This window comes from Salmo salar, unplaced genomic scaffold, assembly GCF_905237065.1.
Source record: "Salmo salar unplaced genomic scaffold, Ssal_v3.1, whole genome shotgun sequence".
In the NCBI taxonomy this organism is placed as follows: domain Eukaryota; kingdom Metazoa; phylum Chordata; class Actinopteri; order Salmoniformes; family Salmonidae; genus Salmo; species Salmo salar.
The window spans coordinates 14181-26396 of NW_025548138.1; the positions used below are offsets into that span (position 1 = coordinate 14181).

The 12216-nt window shown below is 47.4% G+C and overlaps 1 protein-coding gene across 1 annotated transcript; it reads left to right on the forward strand.

Moving 5' to 3' along the window:
* Window positions 1-4905: 4905 nt before the first annotated feature.
* LOC123732702 (deleted in malignant brain tumors 1 protein-like) lies at window positions 4906-6542 on the forward strand. Its single transcript, XM_045711957.1, has 5 exons — window positions 4906-4921; window positions 4977-5249; window positions 5706-6026; window positions 6130-6218; window positions 6346-6542. The coding sequence occupies exons 1-5, from the start codon at window positions 4906-4908 to the stop codon at window positions 6478-6480; spliced, it is 834 nt and encodes a 277-aa protein (XP_045567913.1). The 3' UTR covers window positions 6481-6542.
* Window positions 6543-12216: the final 5674 nt, after the last annotated feature.

Sequence of the window (12216 nt, forward strand, 5' to 3'; positions counted from 1 at the left end):
GAGATGGGGAGAAGGGAAGAGGAGAGGGGCAGAAGAGGATAAGCGAGGGGAGAAGACGAGAGGAGGACTAGAGAAGAGGAGAGGAAGGAGGAGGAGAAGAGAGTCGGAAGGACAGGAGAGGGGAGGGGAGAGGGGAGAGTGGCAGAAGGGGAGAAGAGGAGAGGAGAGGGGAGGGGGAGGACAGGAGAGGGGAGAAGTGTAGAGGGGGAGGAAAGGAGAGGGGGAGAAGAGGAGAGGGGGAGAAGGTGGGATGAGAGGAGAGGAGGGGGGGGAGAAGAGGAGAATAGACGGGGAGAAGAGAGGAGGAGAAGAGTAGAGGAGAGGGGGAGGAGAGGGGGAGAAGAGGAGAGGGGGAGAAGATGGGTGGAGGGAGGAGAAGAGAGGGGAAGAAGAGAGACTGGGAGAAGAGGAGAGGCAGGGGGAGGAGAAGAGGAGAGCGGCAGAAGAGGATAAGAGAGGGGAGAAGAGGAGAAGAGAGGGGGAGAAGACGAGAGAGGGGGAGAAGACGAGAGGGTGAGAAGAGGAGAGGAAGGGGGAGGAGAAGAGAAGAGAGTGAGAGAAGAGGGGGAGATGAGAGGGGGAGAAGAGCAGAGTGGGAGAAGAGCAGAGTGGGAGAAGAGGAGAGGGGGAGAAGAGAGGGGAGAAGAGGGGGGAGAAGAGCAGAGGTGGGAGGGGAGGGGAAGAAGATGAGAGGGGGAGATGAGGAAAGAGAGAGAAGAGACGAGGGGGAGAAAAGGAGAAGAGAGGGGGAGAAGAGAGACTGGGAGAAGAAGAGAGGGAGAGAAGGGGGAAAGAAGAGGAGAGAGAGAGAGGAGAGGAGAGGAGAGTCGGAAGGACAGGAGAGGGGAGGGGCGAGGGGCAGAAGGGGAGAAGAGGAGAGGAGAGGGTGAGAAGAGAAGGAGAAGGGGAGAGAAGGGGAGAGGGGAGGGGAAGAAGCGGGGTGGGAGAAGAGAGGGGAGAAGAGGAGAGGGGGGGGAAGAGAAGAGGAGAGGGGGAGAAGGGGAGAAGAGAGGGGGAGAAGAGGAGAAGAGAGGGGGAAGAGAAGAGGAGAAGGGGAGAAGGGGAGAAGAGAGGGGGAGAAGAGGAGAAGAGAGGGGGAAGAGAAGAGGAGAAGGGGAGAGGAGAGGGTGAGAAAAGGAGAAGAGAGGGGGAGAAGGGGTTAGAAAAGGAGAGGGGTGGAGAAGAGGGGAGAAGAGGAGAGGGGAGGGGAAGAAGAGGGGTGGGAGAAGAGGAGAGGGGGGAAGAGAAGAGGAGAGGGGGAGAAGAGGAGAAGAGAGGGGAGAAGAGGAGAAGAGAGGGGGAAGAGAGGGGGAGAAGAGGAGAAGAGAGGGGGAAGAGAAGAGGAGAAGGGGAGAGGAGAGGGTGAGAAAAGGAGAAGAGATGGGGGAGAAGTGGACAGGGGGGAGGGGGAGACGAGAGGAGAAATGGAGAAGCGGAGGGTGAGAAGAGGAGAGGGGGAGGAGGAGAGGAGAGTCGGAAGGACAGGAGAGGGGAGGGGAGAGGGGCAGAAGGAGAGAAGAGGAGAGGGGGAGAAGAGGAGAGGGGAAGAAGAGGGGTGGTAGAAGCGAGGGAGAGGGGGAGAGGGGGAGAAGAGAGGGGGAGAAGAGGAGAGGTTGAGAAGGGGAGAAGAGAGGGGAGGAGAGGAGAGGAGAGGGGGAGAAGAGGAGAGGTTGAGAAGGGGAGAAGAGAGTGGGAGAAAAGTAGAGGAGAGGGGGTGAAAAGAGAGGGGAAGAAGAGAGGGGGATGGGTTGGGAAGAAGAGGAGAAGAGACGGGGAGAAGATGAGAAGACGGGGATGAGAAGAGGAGAGGGCGAGAAGAGAAGAGGAGAGGGGGAGAAGAGGAGAAGGGGAGGAGAGGGGGAGAAGGGGAGAAGAGAGGGGGAGAAGAGGAGAAGAGGGGGAGAAGAGGAGAGGATAAGGAGAGAAGAGAGGGGGAGAAGAGGGGTGGGAGAAGAGAGGGGGAGAAGAGGAGAAGAGAGGGGGAAGAGATGAGGAGAGGGGGAGAAGGGGAGAAGAGAAGAGGAGAGGGGAGGGGAAGAAGAGGAGAAGAGAGGTGGAGAAGAGGAGAAGAGAGGGGGAAGGGAAGAAGGGGAGAGGGGAGAAGAGGAGAATAAAGGGGGATGAGAGGAGAGGGAGGAGGAGAGAGGAGGGAAGGGGAGGAGAGAGGAGGAAAGGGGATGAGAGAGGATGAAAGGGGAGGAGAGGGGAAGGAGAGGAGGGAGCGAGAAGAGGAGAGGGGGATAAGAGGAGATTGAGGAGAGGGGCAGGAGAGAAGGGGAGAAGAGGAGAGGGGCAGGAGAGGAGGAGAAGAGACTGGGAAAAGAGGAGCGGGGGAGAATGGGGAGGGGAAGAAGAGGAGAGGGGGAGAAGAGGAGAGGAGGAGATGAGAGGGGGAGAAGAGAGGGGGAGAGGAGAGGGGGAGGAGAGAGGAGGGAGGGGGAGGAGAGGGGGAGAAGAGGAGAGGGTTGGAGAAGATGAGAGGAGAGGGGAGAGGTGTAGAAGAGGAGAGGGGGAGAAGAGAAGGAGAGGGGGAGAAGAGGAGAAGAAAGGGGGAGGAGAGGAGAAGAAAGGGGGAGGAGAGGGTAGAGGAGAGGAGGAAGTGGGGAAAGAGGAGAGGAGGGGGAGGAGAGGAGAAGAGAGGGGAGAAGAGGAGAATAGAGTGTCGAAAGAGGAGAAGGGGAGAAGAGGAGAGGAGGGAGAAGAGAGGGGGAGAAGAGGAGAGGAGAGGAGGGAGAAAAGAGGGGGAGAAGAGAGGGGGAGAACAGGAGAGGGTGGGAAGTTTAAAGGAAGGGAAGTGGAGAGAGGAAGAAAAGGAGAGGGGCAGAAGAGGAGAGGGGGAGGAAAGGAGAGGGGGAGAAGAGTAGAGGGGGAGAAGAGTAGAGGGGGAGAAGAGGAGATGGGGAGAAGAGGAGAGGGGAGAAGAGGAGAGGGGGAGGAAAGGAGAGGGGGAGAAGAGTAGAGGGGGAGAAGAGTAGAGGGGGAGAAGAGGAGAGGGGCAGAATGTGGGAGAGGAGAGGGAGAAGAGGAGAAGAGAAGAGGAGAAGAGATGGGGAGAAGAGATGGGAGAAGAGGGGGGAGAAGAGAGGGGGAGAAGAGCGAGGAAGAAGAGGAGAGGGGAAGGGAGAGGAGAGGAGAAGAGAAGTGAGGAGAGGAGAGGAGAGGAGGGGGAAAAGGGGGAGAAGAGAAGAGTAGAGGGGGAGAAAAGCAGAGGGGGAGAAGAGGAGAGGGGAAGGAGGAGAGGAGAGTCGGAAGGACAGGAGAGGGGAGGGAGAGGGGCAGAAGGAGAGGAGAGGAGAGGGGGAGAAGAGAAGAGGAGAGGGGAAGAAGAGGGGTGGTAGAAGTGAGGGGAGGGGAGAGGGGAGAAGAGGAGAGGTTGAGAAGGGGAGAAGAGAGGGGGAGGAGAGGAGAGGGGGAGAAGAGGAGAGGTTGAGAAGGGGAGAAGAGAGGGGGAGGAGAGGAGAGGGGGAGAAGAGGAGAGGTTGAGAAGGGGAGAAGAGAGGGGGAGAAAAGGAGAGGAGAGGGGGTGAAAAGGAGAGGGGAAGAAGAGAGGGGGATGGGTTGGGAAGAAGAGGAGAAGAGAGGGGGGAGAAGATGAGAAGACAGGGGGGAAGAGAAGAGGAGAGGGGGAGAAGAGAAGAGGATAGGGGGAGAAGAGGAGAAGGGGAGGAGAGGGGGAGAAGGGGAGAAGAGAGGGGGAGAAGGGGAGAAGAGAGGGGGAAGAGAAGAGGAGAGGGGGAGAAGGGGAGAAGAGAAGAGGAGAGGGGGAGGGGAAGAAGAGGAGTGGGGAGGAGAGGAGAGAAGTGGAAAGGAGGGGAGAATAGGAGGGGGGAGAAGGGGTAGAAGAGCGGGGGAGAGGAGGAGAGGAGAGGTGGGAAGATAGGGGATGAAGAGGAGAGAGGGAGAAGAGGAGAGGAGAGGGGGAGAAGAGAGTGGAGAAGAGAAGAGGGGGAGAAGAGAAGAGAGGAGATGGGGAGGAGAGGGGAGGAAAGTGGAGGAGAGGGGAGAGGAAGGGAGTGTAGAGGAAAGGGGTGAGGAGAGGAGAAGAGAGGGAGAAGAAGATAAGAGAGAGGGGGAGGGGAGGGTAAGAAGAGGAGAAGAGAGGGGAAAGTCACTGAGCTCTTCATTAAGGCCATTCTACTGCCAATGTTTGTCTATGGAGATTGCATGGCGGAGTGCTTGATTTATACATCTGTCAGGAAGGGGAGTGGCTGAAGTAGAATCCACTAATTTGAAGGGGTGTCCACATACTTTTGTATATATAGTGTATGTACACATGGGTGCTGTTGCACCATACCAACGATAAGCCTGTCTTCCCCATCACATCATGAAAGGTCATGTTGATGTTCATTTAACCTCTGTCTCTCTCTTCCTCTGACTCATCCCTTTCTCCTTTGTTTCTCTCTATCTCTCTGTCTCTTTCTCTCTCTTTCTCCTCTGTCTCTCTTTCTCCTCAGATCTCCAGGCTCAAAGCGTCAGTCCACCAGGTAGGTAGAGTATAAATCTACAGTGATTATAGCAGTTCAATATAACTTTATTATCCCACATGGAGAAATTCATGTGTCCATACAAACCATTCTAAACCCCAATAACAAGTAGTGTTTTATGGAACTACTAATACTTGTCAACCACAAAGCACTACTGCTGTTAGAATAACAGAATCACTGTCATCATCTGTCCTCACCACTGTGTTTTCCTCTCTGCTGTTTACAGCTGAACTCTCAGTCAGACTGGTGGATGGGACCACTTCCTGTTCTGGGACAGTGGAAGTATTCTCCAGAGGAGAGTGGTCAGGTCTATGTTCTGTGTGGTGGAGAATGATGATAGAGGTTATGGTTGTGTGTAGAGATCTGGACTGTCTCTCAATCAACATTGTTTCAACATTGTTTCTCACCTGGAGTGAAGAATATGAGAGACAATATAGGTGTGTTTTAGTGAGAAAATAGTAAGATTACTGTCTCTCTCTTGTCTTTTCTCAGAGCCTGATGATGTGAGGCTGGTGGGAGGAGGCAGTCGCTGTGCTGGTGGAGTGGAGCGGTACGACCAGGGAGAGTGGAGGACTGTGGGAGCTAGAGACTGGGAGGATGTAGCTGCAGTAGTGTGTAGACAGATGGGTTGTGGCTCCACTGTTTCAGTTCTACCTGGAAACACCACTGGAGGGTTTGAAGTTTACTGTTCTGGCTCTGAGTCTGTACTGAGGGAGTGTTCCAGAATTTATGATCTCTATTCTGGATTCACAGTGATCTGCTCAGGTAATAACATGATAAAATAATTATATTCAACTGATTTCCTTCATTCATACAACTTCCTCTGCACCTCTCATGATGACTGTTTAGCTTGTCAGTCTGCTTTACTAAATAGATCACTCAGTCAACTAGGAATCAAATGCAACTTAAATATCCCAGAATGCTTTGTATTTGAGTGTTATCTCAGTGAACGTCTCTACTCACTACCACTGTCACTTGTCATGTTATTGTCATATCTAAATAAGGAAAGTAGTTGAGGAGCTACGTTTTCTTTTTCTCTCCTCTTGTTCCAGATGTCCTGCTTAAGCCTGATATCAACATATGTTGTCTCAGTGACTGTAGGCCCACTACTCATGTTGCCCTGTGAGGGAGGGTGGCTAGCACTGTTACATGCTGATGTTATTGTCATATCTATAGGAAACTAGTTGAAGAGGTTTTTCTTGTTCTCTTTTATTGTTACAGATCTCCTGGTCCAGCCTGATATCTCCCTGACTGACTCAATGGGAGGGGTCTCCAGGGGCCACCAGGGGCCCGAGATGTTCAGGGGCTACAGCTTCACCATCACCTGCTCCAATCAGCCACAGTACCCAGGAGGCTCCTTCCTCCTCACGTTCACCGGCTCCAAAATATCCCAGACCCAGCCAGCTGTCAATCACTCTGCTGCCTTCCTCTTCCCTGCTGCAGATGACTCCCACCAAGGGAACTACAGCTGTGTTTATGACAATCATGTTTTCTCTCATAACTTCTCCTCTGAGAGTGAGCTCCTCTCCCTCACCATCACAGGTAACTGAACATGAACCAGACTTATAACTTTGTCACTGACAGATTTCCCACAGATCTATGTGATGATGATCAGTCCCCTCATCAAAGGTGTTTCTGTTTGCAGCCTCTCCTCTGCCAGCCTTCATCATCAGACACGTTGTAGTGGTGCTGATCCTACTGACAGCCATCACCACCTCCTACCTGTACTACAAGGTAAAGACATTTACTCAGACGTTACAAGTCATTTAAACTAGAGGGAGAGGGTGAGGGGGAGAGGGAGGGGGAGAGAATGGAGATACTATAGAGTAAATGTCTGACTGTTGGTGCTGTGTCTCCCTAGCCCACCAGGAGGCAGAAGAGAGTGAACAGGGTGAGCAGCATGGATCTTTATGCCAATGCCATGGAGATGGTCTCTCTGAGCTCCAGAGCTGAAGCTGGACCGGGAGAGGAGAGAGCAGCCCAGGGGACGGAGTAGGAGTAGAATGAAGCTGACCCTACATGCTGATCTTAGGTCAGTTTTGTGTTTTAAATGGATGGTCAGCAATGGACTGGTGTTTAAAATGTTGTGACAACCTGAAGTGGTTCTAATTTTAATAACAAGTTCAGAATTAGTTTATCTTTCTAGGACCTTAGAAGAAATCTAAAAGGAGCCACCATTATTCCTTTTAGTTTGGTTTTTCACCACCAGAGAAACATGGGGTTCTGGGTAACATGGGGTTCTGGGTAACATGGGGTTCTGGGTAACATGGGGTTCTGGGTATTATGGGGTTCTGGGTAACATTGGGTTCTGGGTAACATGGGGTTCTGGGTAACATGGGGTTCTGGTATTATGGGGTTCTGGGTAACATGGGGTTCTGGGTAACATGGGGTTTTGGTAACATGGGGTTCTGGGTAACATGGGGTTTTGGGTAACATGGGGTTTGGATTATTTTAAGAGAGTTGCTTAATTACGTCTGTTTTGTGTTTCAGAATGTATTACTTATTTAGTGTCTCTTAGATTCTTTATCTTATATAGTGTCTCTTAGATTCTTTATCTTATTTAGTGTCTCTTAGATTCTTTATCTTATTTAGTGTCTCTTAGATTCTTTATCTTATTTAGTGTCTCTTAGATTCTTTATCTTATTTAGTGTCTTAGATTCTTTATCTTATTTAGTGTCTCTTAGATTCTTCATCTTATTTAGTGTCTCTTAGATTCTTCATCTTATTTAGTGTCTCTTAGATTCTTTATCTTATTTAGTGTCTCTTAGATTCTTTATCTTAAATAGTGTCTCTTAGATTCTTTATCTTATTTAGTGTCTCTTAGATTCTTTATCTTATTTAGTGTCTCTTAGATTCTTTATCTTATTTAGTGTCTCTTAGATTCTTTATCTTATTTAGTGTCTCTTAGATTCTTTATCTTATTTAGTGTCTCTTAGATTCTTTATCTTATTTAGTGTCTCTTAGATTCTTTATCTTATTTAGTGTCTCTTAGATTCTTTATCTTATTTAGTGTCTCTTAGATTCTTTATCTTATTTAGTGTCTCTTAGATTCTTTATCTTATTTAGTGTCTCTTAGATTCTTTATCTTATTTAGTCTCTCTTAGATTCTTTATCTTATTTAGTGTCTCTTAGATTCTTTATCTTATTTAGTGTCTCTTAGATTCTTTATCTTATTTAGTGTCTCTTAGATTCTTCATCTTATTTAGTGTCTCTTAGATTCTTTATCTTATTTAGTGTCTCTTAGATTCTTTATCTTATTTAGTGTCTCTTAGATTCTTTATCTTGAAGTGTTTCCATTATTAGTCCATGTATTATTATAATCATCTGGTCATTCTTTGTATTTTGAAACATTTTTTTATTAAGGGGTTTGTTGTTGTTGTTTAGCCCTGTTATTGATTATGATATATCATTGTTATGATGTTAGTAGTATAGAGATAATGATGTTATTTTCTTATGAAGGTGTTCCTAATGATTTGTCCACTCCGTGTATAGTTGTGAGTTCAGATGATGTAGCTGTTATGTTATTTACTCTTTCCAGATAAAGACCTGTTGTTCTCTAAACTGTCATGTATTCACTGAATGCTTTTAATAAACTCACAGGCTGTCAGTCTTGTGTGATTTCCCCTCCAGTTTTTTATTTCCCAGTGGTCAAGGAGTTATTGATCATTAATGATTCCATCAGTGACACCAGACATCAGCTCAGCCCAGAGGTCCAGCTCAGCACCTTGACCCTTAGTGACCTCTCCCACAGACAGACAGACAGACAGACAGACAGACAGACAGACAGACAGACAGACAGACAGACGCAGAATTCTGTATCTTCATATCACAATAACAGCTTTCTACTGCATCTGGAGGTGTTCTGAATATCACTACACAGGACAACAACTCCCATTGTTAGAGACATAGACATGAGCATCTTGTCACTATATACAGATCTCTGGAGGTGTTCTGAATATCACTACACAGGACAACAACTCCCATTGTTAGAGACATAGACATGAGCATCTTGTCACTATATACAGATCTCTGGAGGGTGGATACACTTTTACACCTGCTGCTTTAGGTTAGATACACACAGACTGCAAATCAGACATTATCATTATCTCAATCTGAACTATAAATCACATATTATCATTATCTCAATCTGAACTATAAATCAGACCTGATCATTATGTCCATAAAAAATAGAAAATGCACAACAATAAAATGTTGGAGACATTTTTAAATGGTAAAAAAATATTACATTATAAAAGAAGCGACAAAAAAGTTCAGATAAAAGTAGAAACTTTGTGTTAAAAGGATCTATAAATAAAAAAGAAAGGCAAAATAACAAATGACAACAGTTTGATGCTGATCTAATTGGACACGTAGAAGAGAAGTTCATTACAGACAAGGAGAATGACTGGTCTCTGATAGAGAAGTTCAATTCACTACAGACATGGAGAATGACTGGTCTCTGATAGAGAAGTTCAATTCACTACAGACATGGAGAATGACTGGTCTCTGATAGAGAAGTTCATTACAGACAAGGAGAATGACTGGTCTCTGATAGAGGAGTTCAATTCACTACAGACAAGGAGAATGACTGGTCTCTGATAGAGGAGTTCAATTCACTACAGACAAGGAGAATGACTGGTCTCTGATAGAGAAGTTCATTACAGACAAGGAGAATGACTGGTCTCTGATAGAGGAGTTCAATTCATTACAGACAAGGAGAATGACTGGTCTCTGATAGAGAAGTTCAATTCACTACAGACATGGAGAATGACTGGTCTCTGATAGAGGAGTTCAATTCATTACAGACATGGAGAATGACTGGTCTCTGCTAGAGAAGTTCAATTCACTAAAGACATGGAGAATGACTGGTCTCTGCTAGAGAAGTTCAATTCACTACAGACATGGAGAATGACTGGTCTCTGATAGAGAAGTTAAATTCACTACAGACATGGAGAATGACTGGTCTCTGATAGAGAAGTTCAGAGACCACACTCTGCTGGTATTGATGGATGGTATAGGTCTCACACTCTGCTGGTATTGATGGATGGTATAGGTCTCACTCTGCTGGTATTGATGGATGGTATAGGTCTCACTCTGCTGGTATTGATGGATGGTATAGGTCTCACACTGCTGGTATTGATGGATGGTACAGGTCTCACTCTGCTGGTATTGATGGATGGTATAGGTCTCACTCTGCTGGTATTGATGGATGGTATAGGTCTCACACTGCTGGTATTGATGGATGGTATAGGTCTCACACTGCTGGTATTGATGGATGGTATAGGTCTCACACTCTACTGGTATTGATGGCTGGTATAGGTCTCACTCTGCTGGTATTGATGGATGGTACAGGTCTCACTCTGCTGGTATTGATGGATGGTACAGGTCTCACTCTGCTGGTATTGATGGATGGTACAGGTCTCACTCTGCTGGTATTGATGGCTGGTATAGGTCTCACTCTGCTGGTATTGATGGATGGTACAGGTCTCACTCTGCTGGTATTGATGGATGGTATAGTTCTCACTCTGCTGGTATTGATGGATGGTATAGGTCTCACTCTGCTGGTATTGATGGATGGTATAGGTCTCACTCTGCTGGTATTGATGGATGGTATAGGTCTCACTCTGCTGGTATTGATGGCTGGTATAGGTCTCACACTCTGCTGGTATTGATGGATGGTATAGGTCTCACTCTGCTGGTATTGATGGATGGTATAGGTCTCACTCTGCTGGTATTGATGGATGGTATAGGTCTCACTCTGCTGGTATTGATGGATGGTATAGGTCTCACACTCTGCTGGTATTGATGGCTGGTATAGGTCTCACACTCTGCTGGTATTGATGGCTGGTATAGGTCTCACTCTGCTGGTATTGATGGTTGGTATAGGTCTCACACTCTGCTGGTATTGATGGTTGGTATAGGTCTCACTCTGCTGGTATTGATGGATGGTAAAGGTCTCACACTCTGCTGGTATTGATGGCTGGTATAGGTCTCACACTCTGCTGGTATTGATGGCTGTGTAGGTACTGAAGTCAGAGTTCTGGACTCTCTTCTTCTTCTTCTTTGGTCTCCTCTGTCCCTGACGGATATCCAATGAGGCGTAAAACAGGTCTCCTTCCTCCTGAGAGAGAGAGAGAGAGAGAGAGAGAGAGAGAGAGAGAGAGAGAGAGAAAGAAGCACAGATGTTTTACAATTAATCTGATTAATATTACTGATATATAGTCGTACATTGTGGTTATTTCTTTAAATTCATCATATCATGATGCTTATTCCTTTAGTTTTTAATGAGTATACTCGCTAATGCTTTGAATAGTACTGGTTTACAAATAACATGGACTACAAAGCAAGATGGCCGCCAGTCAAAAAACTACACATCTCAATCTGACTATACTTTCTCCTTTCTCTCACTTCCCCTGGTCGTGGTCTCAGTTGCAGCTGCAGAGGAAGAGTTATCACCATTAAAACACAAAAAAAAGAATACATCTGATATTGATTTGTCAATTTAACATGTTCTACATTAGTTTACAAGAGTATTGGAATGAAGGTTTGACTGATTGATTGACCACTGTCTCCTGGTCTGACTCTCAGCTCCACCTCTGCTGCAGAGATCCCATCCTGACTGGCGGAAACAGCACCTACAGGTAACAGAGGAACAGTGTTAGGATGAACTGACTGGAGGAAACAGCACCTACAGGTAGCAGAGGAACAGTGTTAGGATGAACTGACTGGAGGAAACAGCACCTACGGGTAACAGAGGAACAGTGTTAGGATGAACTGACTGGAGGAAACAGCACCTACAGGTAGCAGAGGAACAGTGTTAGGATGAACTGACTGGAGGAAACAGCACCTACAGGTAGCAGAGGAACAGTGTTAGGATGAACTGACTGGAGGAAACAGCACCTACAGGTAACAGAGGAACAGTGTTAGGATGAACTGACTGGAGGAAACAGCACCTACAGGTAACAGAGGAACAGTGTTAGGATGAACTGACTGGAGGAAACAGCACCTACAGGTAGCAGAGGAACAGTGTTAGGATGAACTGACTGGAGGAAACAGCACCTACGGGTAGCAGAGGAACAGTGTTAGGATGAACTGACTGGAGGAAACAGCACCTACAGATAGCAGAGGAACAGTGTTAGGATGAACTGACTGGAGGAAACAGCACCTACAGGTAGCAGAGGAACAGTGTTAGGATGAACTGACTGGAGGAAACAGCACCTACAGGTAGCAGAGGAACAGTGTTAGGATGAACTGACTGGAGGAAACAGCACCTACAGGTAGCAGAGGAACAGTGTTAGGATGAACTGACTGGAGGAAACAGCACCTACAGGTAGCAGAGGAACAGTGTTAGGATGAACTGACTGGAGGAAACAGCACCTACAGGTAGCAGAGGAACAGTGTTAGGATGAACTGACTGGAGGAAACAGCACCTACAGGTAGCAGAGGAACAGTGTTAGGATGAACTGACTGGAGGAAACAGCACCTACAGGTAGCAGAGGAACAGTGTTAGGATGAACTGACTGGAGGAAACAGCACCTACAGGTAGCAGAGGAACAGTGTTAGGATGAACTGACTGGAGGAAACAGCACCTACAGGTAACAGAGGAACAGTGTTAGGATGAACTGACTGGAGGAAACAGCACCTACAGGTAGCAGAGGAACAGTGTTAGGATGAACTGACTGGAGGAAACAGCACCTACAGGTAGCAGAGGAACAGTGTTAGGATGAAATGA

Coding starts and splice junctions, on each gene's coding strand:
- LOC123732702 (XM_045711957.1), top strand. Junction 5,250..5,705: donor ATTCACAGTGATCTGCTCAG/GTAATAACATGA, acceptor TTATTGTTACAG/ATCTCCTGGTCCAGCCTGAT. Junction 6,027..6,129: donor CCTCTCCCTCACCATCACAG/GTAACTGAACAT, acceptor TTCTGTTTGCAG/CCTCTCCTCTGCCAGCCTTC.